The sequence below is a fragment of the Leucoraja erinacea genome, chromosome 5, assembly GCF_028641065.1.
Source record: "Leucoraja erinacea ecotype New England chromosome 5, Leri_hhj_1, whole genome shotgun sequence".
Lineage (NCBI taxonomy): Eukaryota > Metazoa > Chordata > Chondrichthyes > Rajiformes > Rajidae > Leucoraja > Leucoraja erinaceus.
This window is the reverse complement of record NC_073381.1, coordinates 94693918-94707990: the sequence shown is the minus strand read 5'-3', so window position 1 is coordinate 94707990 and position 14073 is coordinate 94693918. Positions and strand designations below refer to the sequence as shown.

The 14073-nt window shown below is 38.9% G+C and overlaps 1 protein-coding gene across 1 annotated transcript in view; it reads left to right on the top strand.

Annotated features, from left to right (window-relative positions):
• Positions 1-13372, top strand: part of znf318 (zinc finger protein 318) — a 70175-nt gene extending 56803 nt beyond the window's left edge. Inside the window, exons 5-10 of the mRNA XM_055636287.1 lie at positions 329-428; positions 1325-1596; positions 2363-2554; positions 4845-4944; positions 6058-6176; positions 8844-13372. Of these exons, the coding sequence (XP_055492262.1) occupies positions 329-428; positions 1325-1596; positions 2363-2554; positions 4845-4944; positions 6058-6176; positions 8844-12338 (4278 nt within the window). The 3' untranslated portion in view covers positions 12339-13372. The remainder of the gene's footprint in view (positions 1-328; positions 429-1324; positions 1597-2362; positions 2555-4844; positions 4945-6057; positions 6177-8843) is intronic.
• Positions 13373-14073: the final 701 nt, after the last annotated feature.

The following is a 14073-nucleotide window of genomic DNA, read 5'->3' as shown; positions in this document are numbered from 1 at the left end:
TAGAGAGCACAAGGTGAAAGGAACGGGTTGTTTGATATCTTTGGTTTTCATCGGTTCTCCATTTTTCCCCTTTCCTTTGTTGTAATTCTTTTACATTCTTTCTCTTTGTTGCTCCAATTCTTTCAAGTAGATTGAAACTTATTTCTACTCATCTAATCTTGCCTTAATTTCTGAACCTGAAAATTAAATTATTCATCCAATTTTCATTTATGCTTCTTATAACTGAATTTTTTTCGACTGAAGTTTTGTTGGCATATTAATATTAATAGCCAGCCAATATTAATCAATTAATTAATTAATTGCCGTTGATGTTGTTGATTTCCATCAGGTTTTGGAAGAAAGGGAAAAACTCCAGAAGGAGAAAGCATCTCGGCAGAAACGGCTGGAATATCTTGAAAATGAGTTGCTGAAGCTCTGTAAACAACAAGGTAGAAATTGGCAATGGGCTTGTTGCACTGTGTCTCTTTTTTGATGTGTTTTGCTACAGAAGTATTTATTTATTTTTGGTATCCTTTCATTGACTGGATGTTTTAAAACAGTCCACTTTGTCCATTTCACAAAATGATTGTGGTTAACTCCAGAATACTTATTTTCTGCCTATTTGCAACCATCATCCTTCTCTACTGTAGTATTGTTTTATTTTGTAGTTATTTTTTTAAAGAAAAACTGAATTTCTGTGAATTTGGAATCCCAAAGTAGTCACAGTTACAGTGTACATCTTGAATGTCTTTTGGAGTCTGGGCGCCCTACTTTGGAGGGAATGGTAACCATTTGGTGTGATTACGTCATATTGACTAGGTAAGGACCACACCAATAAATCAGTTTGCTTCTAACACAGTTTTATCACAGGAAATACCGTGATGAAGAGAGAGTTGAGGGAAAATATCAGTTAAAACTTGAAATAGAAATCAAAGCAGATCATTTATCTCAATGACAAACCGTGATGGTACTGATGAGGAAATTGGTCATGATAAAATCTGCTGTTGATCAAGAGTGGCAGATTTGACCTTGTCAGAACTTGGGTCAGTGCGTGCATCTTCCAGTGCAATCTGTTTCTGCTTAATGTTTACAAATTTATGTTTCAGTCACCATCAAGGTGTAGCTTGAACATACAAACTTTTAATCCACTGAACGCCAATTTGTGCTGCAGATAACAATTTCTGGGCCTGTACTCTACTTGGTCAGTGGAAGTTAGAAAAATCAAAAAATCTGCAGTATGCTTACTGTAACCTGGGGAGGGAGAGAACTGAAGAGTTGCGTGTTAAGTGAGGTGATGTTTTGAAACTAAATCTTCACCTCTCCCTTCCGCCTTTAACGTGCAAAGGGGAATTGCTAAGAAAGAAACGCCGTGAGAAGGACGGACACAAGGACCCTCTTCTGGTTAAAAATGGCAAGCTTCAGGAAGATATCAATCGCCAGATGTCGATAGTTCGTCAGCAGGTTGAGGAGACAGTCAAAAAGCTATCCAAGCTAGAGAAAGTGGCTCAAATCTTGGGGGTAATGATTCAAGAGAAAACTTCAAAATCTTCTGATTTAAATAAGGATGTGATCCTGGAACAGGTGCTGCTCAAAGGAGAACAGTTGCCATCGTCAAAGGTAGTGACTTTTGAAACTTTATTTTAAAATGGCTTGTCAAACTATACTAAAATATTTGGACCAATAAAAAGGACGTCATAATATGATATTTTGAAACTACTTTGTTTTAATTGAAAAATGTACCAGTGGCACGTGTTTTTATTTTTTCTTATATTTGGTTTCATATTTTGCACCATTAATTTCTTGATTCATAGAAACATAGAAACAAAGAAATTAGGTGCAGGAGTAGGCCATTCGGCCCTTCGAGCATGCACCGCCATTCAATATGATCATGGCTGATCATCCAACTCAGTACCCCGTACCTGCCTGCTCTCCATACCCTCTGATCCTCTTAGCCACAAGGGCCACATCTAACTCCCTCTTAAATTTAGCCAATTAACTGGCCTTGACTACCCTCTGTGGCAGAGAGTTCCAGAGATTCACCACCCTCTGTGTGAAAATGAACAATGGATGAATTCAATGAACGAATGGACAGATATATTGTCAGAACTCTTCACAATAAATATCAGTGCGGAGCTCGCTTAAACCCCTCTCAATTAAGAGAATCCTGGTCCCCCATTATCATTTCTGATATTGCCACCTGGATTTAAAATGTGCAAACCTACACTCCTCCTTTTGTTAAAATATGTCCTAACTGCAATTTAACCATTTTGTTGGAAGGCACATTATTATCCTATCATGACGGCTTTTTACATGATAAATTTGGATTTGTTTTAACCTTAAATTGTGCTATTGTATATGACCATCTCTGTGGGTCTTAATTCAGGAGATTGCAACAAGACAAGGATCTCTGAAGGAAATGGATGCTAACACAAAGAAGCTCTGTGAGAGTTTCTCTGAAACTGAAGACGCGTACGAATACTATGATGCAGGAAACCACTGGTGCAAAAACTGCAACACTATTTGTGGAACACTCTTCGACTTTTTCACTCACATGCATAATAAACGTCACAGACAGGTGCGTATAGTTAGACACTCTTTTCTGATGCCACCTTCACAAAGGAATTTAATTAGAAAAGTCACACATCATATTCAGCAATATAGGCAACACAGCAGCATTTGTATCATGGAACGAACAATCATTTGTTTGGAAATAAATATTAAGAAATTCAATAAAATGAAAAACTATGCATTTTGAAATAGAAGAGTTTTGAGTTTATCACGTCAAAACAGGAGAGTCTGGCAAAGTAAAGCTTTTACAGTCAAAAGTCAATAACTCGAAATGTACAGCTCTGAAAACATTATTTGTGAATGCTAGAAACTCACAAACTTTGAATATTTTGATGTGCGATGCTGTAAGATGACACTGAACAATAGGTAGGTAAATGGGATATTGTGCTGACAAGATGCCAGCAAAAAATAAATAAATCAGAACATATCAGGATCATGGTTGGTTATTTCCTAAATATGCCTCAAAGTGGGATTTGGAATAAAGAGAGGTCAAGAACCAAGGAAAGCCATGTATAGTGAATATGTGTGAGTCAATATATTTCATGGTTTAGCCATGAGAACTGGATGTAAAATCAGAAATGAAAGAAATCACACAAATAAGTAAACTGTATTGATCAAATGGAAGGCTTTTCTGGAATTTAACACATGAAGTATTCTAAAATTGTTACATATGTCTTGGGGAATTTGTGAAAACTTATTGAACTATATTCTCCTGGGCATTATTCAATATGTTTCTAAAAAACAAAGTGCTGGAGAAACTCAGCATCTGTAGAGGGAATGGACAAAAGATGATGCAGATCGAGACCCTTCTTCCGAAGCAAAACATCTGTCATTTGTCCACAAAACTAACATTGAAACTAAATACCCTATTCAGAGTAATTATTCAATAATTGGGGGAATACTTACTGGCATTTGTTCCAGAAAATTAAGTCTTGGAACTGCTTGTAGCTATATAAAGGGCTGGGGGATTCCTTTGCATCCCCTTTGACCATTATCTTAAGTGGTGTAATTTAAAATTTTATCGTACAGAATTAGCCCATGCAAAGTTATGAACATTGTTTCCTTCTGCTGTCTCCATAGAGATATACAGCAAGGAAACGCCCCTTCAGCCCAAACCATCCATGCCCACCACAATGCCCATATCCCTCTAAATCTTACCTATCCCTGTTCTTGACTTCTGAGGCCCATCACTAGTCACAGGCATCCTGTCCAAAAAAAACAAAATGTCACCATCAACATCTACTGTCAGCCAGTCCTGGAGCAGGTCTATGTAAGCCCTAGCTCCTCGCAATGCATTTCAGTTGCCAGTGATAGATATCTAATGCCCCTGTCCCACTTAGGAAACCTGAACGGAAACCTCTGGTGACCTTGCGCCCCACCCAAGGTTTCCATGAGGTTCCCGGAGGTTTTGGTCACTCTCCCTAATGCTCGAAAGTGGTTTCCGCGTGGTCGAGGCTTCTTCTATGTTCCTTCAATAAGGCAATCTCCTTCGCTGACCGGCCATTTTAATTGGCTCATTGGACTTTTTGGGACCTAGAGGATCCGCCGGTCGGTAAAATGCCTGCTAACTTGATTAAACTTCTTAAAACTGTCTCCACTCCTTCTTTCCCCACCCTTCTCTCCTCTTCTCCCCCCTTCTCACCCCCCTCTCTCTCTCTCTCTCTCTCTCTTTCCCTTTCTCTCCCCTTCTCTCCCCCCCCCCTCCCGCGCACCCTAAAGGACTTACCGTAATCTGTGGCAGCCGTTTACCTTCCTCTTCATCGCGCAGACAGCGCTGCTCCGCTGTCCCTGGCCCCCACCTTCGCGATGTGTTTGTGTGTGTGCGGTCGGTAGCATAGATCCTGCAGGATTTTTGGTCGGTAGATGCAGCTCACGCTTCGGTCGAGGGCGAGTGACCAAAATCTCTGGCGACTCATGGAAACCTTGGGTGGGGGGCCGTTCAGGTTTCCTAAGTGGGACAGGGGTATAACTTTTTCAATGGCAGATTCACATCTTGAAATGAGTGACTTCCGAAGCTCTATGTAAATATGCCTCTGCATTTTAATACAGTTTTTCTTTGCTTAAATCATTGATCAAAATCTTTTTTATTTTGTCTTCAGCATTGCAACATGTGTCTTGCTTTCTCCACAGCACTTCACGTGCACTGATGAACTGCAGGAAGGAAATAGCACTTTATCTGCATTGTTATTTACTATTGTGCTGTAACAACTGATTGTATTTCCAGTATGTATTATAATGTGCTGTGTAAATTAATGTACAAATCCACCATGTATGTACCTCTGTCACTATGCAATTAGACACTGGATCCTTACGATAGACCATGGTCTACAAAGATGCCGAGTGAAGATAAAAATGACTTGATTAAGCGAACTGACAAAATAACTATGCCAGCAAAAGGTGGGTTTATACGTTTTTTAATTTTATTTGACAATTTATTCCAAATGCTTTAAAAGATTATTTCAAAGAAGAAGGTAGTTGAAGAATTGAGCTAATTTTATCATTGTTCAGTAAAATGTGACAGATTAGATGGTGGCGAAAGCAATCCCATTTTTATTCTGCAGCCTTTGTCCATTTATCCATTACCCACTGTTTTTCAAAGTTCCTGTTGTAAAATGTCTGTTTGCAACTGTGGATGGCAAAATCCTGTTTTAAAAAAAACATTCATTCAGGATTTTGACTTTATTCGTTTTAATGCCCATCCCAAATTACCCTTGAATTGAGATGCTTGCTTGACCATCTTCGTGGGCATTTAAGGAACAACCAGTAATCTGGTATTACTTACAGATTTTTCTTGGAGAAGCGAAATAAGGGAAGTAGATTTCCTCCCTAAAAGACATTAGTGAACCAAATGCATTTTTGCAACAGTCCCATATTTTCATTGTAGCATTTACTTTTGTTAACTTTTTAGTATACAAGCTTGATTAATTAAATTAATTACATTCACATTTTCCAATTCTCTTGGTGGGATTTGATCCTTTGTCTCCAGGTGAATGATTTTTGTCTCATTCACCTGATTGTCTTAGATTGTCACTCCTTTGTCAAAATAGGATAGTTTGAGTAATATTGAGAATCAATGTGGTTAAATTCATGTTGAAGTTGCTGTCATTGGTTTTAGAGTCCTGTGCGCTAGACTGGAAAAAGCGAATCTTAAACAATCCTCATGAGGAAACTCACACAAGCAGATAGATGTCTCTCGTGGTGGTATGAGACGTTGGATATTGTTGACCATATGGTCAATTAACAATTTAATTGGTGCAAAAGTATGAACGGACCAACCATTAGTTGCTATGGTCCAGAATTTATTAATTAGCTTTCAGAAAAGATTAATGGAAGCTAAAGCAGAAATATGTAAATCAGGGTAGTAGCCAGAATACATGCATAGATAAAATGAGATTAACAGTCCGGCTAGATGTATTGACTGCATGGGAATAATGATTTTAGGATTTTCATTAAATTGAACTATTGCAGTATTTATTTTCCTCTTCTGACTGTCAATGTCTTTTTACTCAGGTTCAGAATTTTTGATGCCAGTCACTGGATTTTACTGCCAACTTTGTGAGATGTTCTACGGAGATCAGATCTGTGCTGAAGATCATGTCAAATCACATGGTCATAATGATAAGTATAAGGTTAGGAAGACAAATTATAAAGTATTTCCAGAGAGCTCCTAACTGTATAAAACACGTAGCACATGCTCATTTGGGCAAATGTACTCTGCCAAAAACGTCCATCTTTATGGCACACACTGCCTCCATAATTTCTGGGCTGTAATTTTGCATTATAATTTTGCCACTTTTTCAGCGTAACTCATTAACTGGTAATGTGCTGCGATTTCCCAAAGGTGAAGGTGCTATAAAAATGCAATTTTTAACAATTTGTTTATTTTTCCAGAAATCCTTTTTTGCAGCTGGGAATCAATGGGTCAGAAACTTGCATTATCTATGAAGCATCTTTTTGTTGAGATTTTTTGTGACGTGTTTTGTGAACATTTTGTGGCTTAGTTCAAAATAAGATTATAATCATGGTCTAATCATTTATAAGGGTATGAAGTTAAACCTGGTCATTAAAGAGGTTCCCACACAAATCCTAAATGTGTTGGCTTTGCGGAAGTTTTGGTAATTGGCTACAAACGATGTAGTGTTCTTCAGTGATTGGCATAAAAAATGTCACTTTCTGTGGAATGAATAGTTACCATGAGGCTTTGTGTTATTTCTTGGCTTGTTAAATTTTCAATATTTCTTTGGGGTCATTATTGTTTCGTAGGTTTACAGAGCTGTAAATAAATACCCGTGGTATTTCATCACCGTAAAGAAAATGTAGTGGAATAACCGTATTAGGAGCAGTTTGTTAAGAAGGAACTGCAGATGCTGGAAAATTCGAAAGTAGACAAAAAATGCTGGAGAAACTCGGCGTGTGAGGTAGCATCTATGGAGAAAAGTATGGAGTAGGTGACATTTCGGGTCGAGACCCTTCTTCAGACTGATGTCGGGGGGGAGGGGGGGGTGAAGAAAGGAAGAGGCAGAGACAGGCTATGTGGGAGAACATAAGATTATTATCATTACTATTAGTATTATTAGTAATATTATTTATAATAGTATAATATAACATACTATTAGGAGCAGATTATTTTGTCTTTTCGTACTCGGTGCCATAAACCTAAAATCATTGAAAACTGATCTGCGGGTTTAAGATGCACTAATGATATTTGCAACTCTCAATTGCTGCAGAACAGGCCATCCAGAATGGACTTCAGTGATTGAATTCTTTGCCATTTCTTCCATAAATGTTTAAGAAAGATGTTGGATCATGCAAAAAGTTTCCTTTTTATTATGTGTTAGAGTACGGTTTATTAGCTGAGGCACTTTACAAAGAAACACTGATGAGATTTCAGTATGTGTGCAAAAATTAATTTCCAGCTATATTTTTCAGGAGTTAGAAAATCAGCCATGCTTTTGATCAATGGCAGAGCAGGCTCAAAGGGCCAAATGGGCCCACTCATGCACTTATTTCTTATGTTTTCATTTTCTTATAAGAATTTTATGCGCAGTAAAATTTATTGTGGCAGAGTATAATGCACCTGAAGTTCTTTCAAATAAAACGTTTAATTTCCGCATGATGATATCTTTGAGGCTCGGTTTCTGAATTAGTTATTTAAAAAATGTTTTGCCTGTCTTAACACAAAGCCTCCACCCTGCATACGCGTGGTGTGCACTTTTATCTGTACCATGGTGCTGGCTGCATGAAATAATTTGTATTAATGGTAAAGTTGCATTTTCTCCATATGGCTTGCTGGTCTATCAGTGCCAGATATTCATAGACAGTTATCTACATTATTAGTGAGGAATGCCAGGCCAATTCTGGAAATTTGAAATTAGCTTTGTTGCCAAAAATAGCTAGTTTACAGTTTTTTTTTTTTTCATTTCAGTCTTTAGTATTATATTATCTTAACATTTTAGAATATGATTAAATGGAGTACAACTGGTATAGATGTCTCATATTTACAGTTTACTTGGACTTTTTTTTTTCACAACTTAATCTGCCTAATAACTTAATACTGATACTTGATACTTGGAAAATGGTATTTGTTGAGGAGTGCTGATTTTGCCACTAGCAAGCTAATTGGAAAATTAGCCATATTTGAAAGGAAGGGTGGCAAACAGCACTGAGATTTGAAGACACTTTAACTTGATTCCAATGTTCATTGGTGCTATTTTTTTCCCTTCCTATGCTTTTCATTTACTCCAAATTTTCACACTATTCCAGGTAGCCCTCCATCTCTCAGATCTCCTGTTTGCTAATAAATTTGCCTCTCTTTGCTTCTGCCCTACCCATTCCCAGGGCAACTTAATCCACTTAGAAGGACAAGGGTAGCAGGCACGTGAAAACATGACCAGCTTTAAGTTCCTCCTTAGTAGACCCGCTGATGTTCCTTCATCATCATTGTGTAAAAAATACTGGAACTTTCTACACAGATTACCATTATCTTATTAAGGGCAGCTTGGTTCCTTTCATAAGTAAGTTCCTCATTGTCTCTATATAATATTGAGTTGTGAACGTAACTGCCGCACATTTTTTCTGTGTTTTAACTGTGGAACTGCATTCAGTGAACCTGGAAATCAGGAGCTGTGGTTGTTTGGGGGTCTGGAAGAAGGACTAGAGGAAACCATTTCAGCAAGAAAAATTATTGCACAGGGTTGCTGACATTTGTTGAGTTGATACGTATGGGTTTTGTTAGGAACTAAAACTGCAGATGACTTTCTTCAGGTAACAACTTGTCTTTCTGTACTTTCTGTTAGGGATATTTAAATGAAAATCCTGTCTATGAGCAGCGGAGAAACCTAGACCGCCAGGCTGGCTTCGTGGTAATCATGGAGTCAGAGCGCCGGCGCCAAGCAGGGCTGAAAAGAAAAATCGATGAAGAAAAAGAAGTTCAGAAACAAAAGAAATTTGAGGAAAGTGAAGAGAGTAAAGCAAAACTAATCAAATTGGATGTACAAGAGCGTGAAAGTGTGGTGGAGCTAGAAGAGGAAAGGAATTACTGTTCATCTCAAAAGATAGAGCTCAGTTGCAAGCCTGGGATAAAACTAATGCTGAAAAAGGATGAGATTGAAGATGAGAAAGATGAGGAGCAAGGGATGTCCTTTGGAAAATTTAGCTGGAAGAAACCTGAGAAGGAAGAAGAGAAAAGTAGCTCGTTGGGAGCCAAGGAGGAGCATGTTGAAAGCAGCAAAGAAAGAGACGATGGCAAGGGACAAGGAACTAAGTCTGCAACAAAAACTATTGAAATTAAACTCTCGGGAAAGACTCTTATTGCTCATACGAGCCCATGGGTGCCATTTACCTCTGTAACCACCACCACACACGCAAAAATCAGACCCAATCTTCCAGTAGCTAATGTCCCACAGAGGAAAGGTAGCATCACATCTGTTAATAAGCCAGCACCTTTGGACACATTCCTCTCCATTCGGTCTTCAGGGGCTTCGAACAAGCCACTGCCTGTGGTTAAGGCTGGAATGTTGTTGGCTCCAGAAGTGATCTCCAGAGCCTTTGGTGGCGAAGAAGTGACTTTGAAAGGAAGTGTTCTAGATGTACACAAAGAACCAGATCCTTTGGCTGAAGAACCAGCCCCTGGTGTCTCTGAATGTGAGCAAACCATATTGGCTATTCCAGTTCGACCGCCCCCACCACCCACATCTCTCAGTGACTTTAGTAAGAAAATGGAAAAACCCAAAAGTTGTTTGGCTGCTGCAAATGCTGAAGATTTGTACGGCATTTATTACAGTAGCTCAGGGAAGAGCCCCGGTGACTGCAGACTAGGCAGCAATACACAGAACATCAAATTAGTACATGGTACTCTGAAGTCAGTGCCAAGTCAGGTCAAAATTGGGGGTGCAAGCTGTTCCAAAGAGCTGGTGCCCACAGAAAACACTGATGTGGGCATTCCCAAAGCTGCAGGCCTAGGCAAAAAAAATGAAATGGAAACAGAAGAACAAGCTGGAAGTAGGTACATGCCTGATGTACAAGGTATGTCACCATGTGGAGATGATGTTTTAAGTAATTCTGAAACAGGAATACATAATAAAAGTTGTGAAGTGACTGTTGCTCAGCATGATAGCCATGCAAAAAAGGTAATGGTCACTGCAGAGCAAGGTGATGGCAACTTTGTTATGCTCAAATTAGCTGAAAATAATGAAGAATTTAATACTGCTGCCTTGGAGATCTTGGCTGAACAACCACAACATTACAATGATGGAAATGAAGAGGCTGAGAATGTGGAATTGCATGCTCTTATCTTAGAGGGCAGTGCTGAACAATCTCTGCCAAGCATCATCAGCACAGCTGAACATGTTAAGAAAGTGGATATTGATGCTTTTGTAGTAAATAACAGTGCAGAAGAATATCAACAGTCTGATGATTTAAGCACTTTGAATGCATTCAAGGTGAAAAAAACAGAGTTGGTTGCTCGCACTTCGGAACAACCACAGGCAAGTGGAATGAAAGTATGTAGTCTCATTGAGAGGGAAGCTAAAGACATTGATGCTGTTGTGATAATAGCTGGTGCTTTATCTGATGCCCAAAAAGACTCCAGTCTGGCAGCTCAAATTGGAGATGAAATGTGTGTGTTAGATTGCAAGGCAATGCGTCCAGAACAGTGTGATGCTAAATTGGATTTCCCTATTCCAACAAAGCAGGGTCAAGATCTGGAAATGGATGGCCAAATATCACATAACACCACAAAGTATCTAAAGGAATGTGATATTAGCTTAAGCTTTTCTGAGCCAGTAGATCAAGCTGACGATGTGGAAAGCAGTGCCTCTGAGTTGGACACTCCTGCAGCCCTACTTGAGGATTGCTATACTGGCCCCAGCCCCTCTCAGCCAATGGATGAAGTTGACGATGTGACAACAGATATCTCCGTTTTGGGCAGCGTTGGAGGTCAACTAGAGCATTGTGAGATGGGCACAGGGTTTTCTGAGCAAATAGATGTGGATAAAGATGTGACCACTACTTTGAACAATGCTGAAGACCAACCAAACAAATGTGCTACTGCCCTAAACCTCTCTAAGTCACTCAAGGAAGTTAAGGATGTGAGGCTAGATGTTCCTGCTTTGGACAGTGCTGCAGATCACCCAGAGCAGTGTGATACACATATTAACATTCCTGACTCAATAGATGAGGTAAAGGATGTAGAACCAGATGTCCCTGTTTCAGATCATTTGGCAAAGCAGCTGAAGCACGATGACACTCAGCCACGTTTCTCCAATGCAATGGATGAAGTTAAGGGTATAGAAGTGGGTGCTCTTGTATCGGACACCACTAGAGATTTGCCGGGACGTTGTGATATCGGCATAAGTTTTTCTGAACCATTGGATGAGGTGGAGGATATAAAAGTGGATGATTTTATATTAGATAACAGTGCAGAGGCTGGCATTAGCATTCTCAATCCAGTAGACGAGGTGGGAGACCTGAGGGTAAATGCTCCACTATTACATAGAACTGTAGGACAGCAACAGCGCCTTGATAAAGTAGAACAGGTGAGGGATGAAGAAATAGATGGTGGTCGAGATAAACTAATTGGCAATAGTGAAATGTGCAGTTCATTTCAGACAGATCTGTGCCCTCTGCTGGATCAGCAAAGAACAGAAATAATCCATTCATTACATGTGGGTACACGTGTTACTGAGAAACAAGATACAGGTATGAGCAGTTCACTACAGTCTGAGCAGATTGGTAGCAGTAAATTAACTAATGTTCCTCAGGAACAGTGCAAGAATACATGCAGCTCTCAACAGCCTAAACATAGTGAGGTGAGTGTCCCTGATGCAAGATCAGATCGGGATGAGGATGAAAGCAGCTTTCCTGAATCAGAACTTCTTAATGATAACGGTAAAATTAATATTCTAGATCCATCCATGTGTTGTGAAAGTGAAGTTAACACACTCATTCCTGAGACACAGACAGCAGGCAATGGAGCAGATCCTTCAAAGCAGCTTCCCCTTCATAATATTAATGTGAGCACCTCAGAGAGGGCAGAAAAGGACAGCAGTATGCCATCCAGCACTGGTAAAGCTGTGAGCGGTGGTCATGCGGGTACTGGTGAGGAGTACAAAGTCAGTGGCAGTCCACGCACCTCTTCTAGACGAGCAGCACAGGCTGGAAAGGCTGTGATGTACATGCAGCCTCCTGATCAGACAACTGTAAAACATGAATCAATTGAGTCTGAGGACATCAAGGCACCTAATAAGCAGCTACGTCGCAGAAGTGCAAGAAACCTTCGGTCACCAAAATAATACTGGAAAGTTGCACTGAAAGATATCTGTGGAACGGGATAAGTAACCTGCACATTAACAGACAATGAGGGACACCAAATCCTCAATGTCGAGTCTGCAGACTATCGCCTACTCTTGTCTATTTTTTACAATGTTGTGGGTGAATTTGATTTGTGTTTCTGCTTTTTTTTAGACGTGCATGCTATAAAAGTTTCTCAAAAGTTTCCCAATCACATTGTAAGTGCTATGTAGCATTATATTTTTTTCTTTTCGCTTGGTGCTGCATTATGTTAAAACGAGCACCCAGGGCACAGACATTCCACTTAAAAAAAAAACTTAATTAAGTACAGGATATTTCCAAATCACAACTTGACCAGTTTGAGAAAACAGACGCCATCTGGTTGTAACATTTGCAAACTTGAGTTAAAGCTTTTTCAATACCTGTATTACCATACTTTGTAACCATTATTCTACTGGCCAGAAGCAATGATCTGTCACTTACAGTGAAACCTTGGATGGTTTTAATGTAATTTGTAGTTCATTTTTCTGTTTATTCCCTGTATTGTACATTAAACGGCAGTGTCAAGTCTGTGTGTCTGTCTTTTGTTTCTTTATTTCCTGATTCTTCAGTGTTGTCTTCACTGAATATATAGACTTCGCTGGTGCATCTTGTCCTGTGAGTGGCAAAGTTAGTTGGTAAGAGAGGACAAGGGCATGGACCAAAATTATGATTGTTTAAACTTTTCACATTTTTTAGTAAATGCTATGCTTTGTAATATTACTGTGATGCAGTAACTTTCCAATATTACAGCGTATAGAGCAATGCAGAATAGACGAAACAGAAATGGAAAAAAAGAGGATATTCAACTTATTCTCCTTTGCTGGAACACACTATCACAGTATCACTTTTATGGTAATTCCTGTCTGATTCTGTCTCATCTGTAATGTAAAATACACATTTTGTGAACTTGAATTGTAACTGAAAGTTGCTTGGAAGACACTTATTTGCATTATTGCTATGTTGAAATGTTATAAATAAACTTCATTTAACTGTAGCAAGGTGTCTTGTCTTTGATCATTTTGCGATTGCAGGATGTTTTGGAGTGACCACATAACCTGAGGTTCGAATTGCATGTTTCAGGGTCTCGGTGTAGTATTTTCATAAATGTATTATTACACTGCAGTATTATGTGATGACTTTGAGGGCTAGATTTAGTTTCCAGATTACCAGATCTGCATTGTAGTGGAGGAGTGTTTAAACTATGTTTTGATGTGTAGATGTGAAGCCAATATTGAAACACAGAAATCTGCTCTCGTAATTTTTTAAATCTCAGTTACTCAAGGTCACCAAACATTATTTTGTCTGACTTGGAGAGTTGGGTAAATTGTTTCCTTCATTCTATTTCATCCTTTAAGAGTACCTAATAATTTCCATGCATCCTTTCTCTCCAAACTCTCAGCAGGGTCAAGGTACCAACTGGAATTAAAAGATGTAAGTTCTAAATTTTTAAATGCAAAGTGTCTTTTATATTAATACTATTTTGATCTTGGTTATGATACTAAATCATGCGTAGGTATTTCTATTCTAATCTACGATATGTTTGCATTTAAAGTTTAGATCTTTCAATGAGAATTCTGGGATTCTTGGAGAAGATGTGGTGCAGGGAATGCAGGGAATTTGTGGTATGGTGATTTGTGCATCTTGCTATAAACATTTGTCCATTTTTTCTTTAAAGTTTGTTTTTGTCAGTATTTT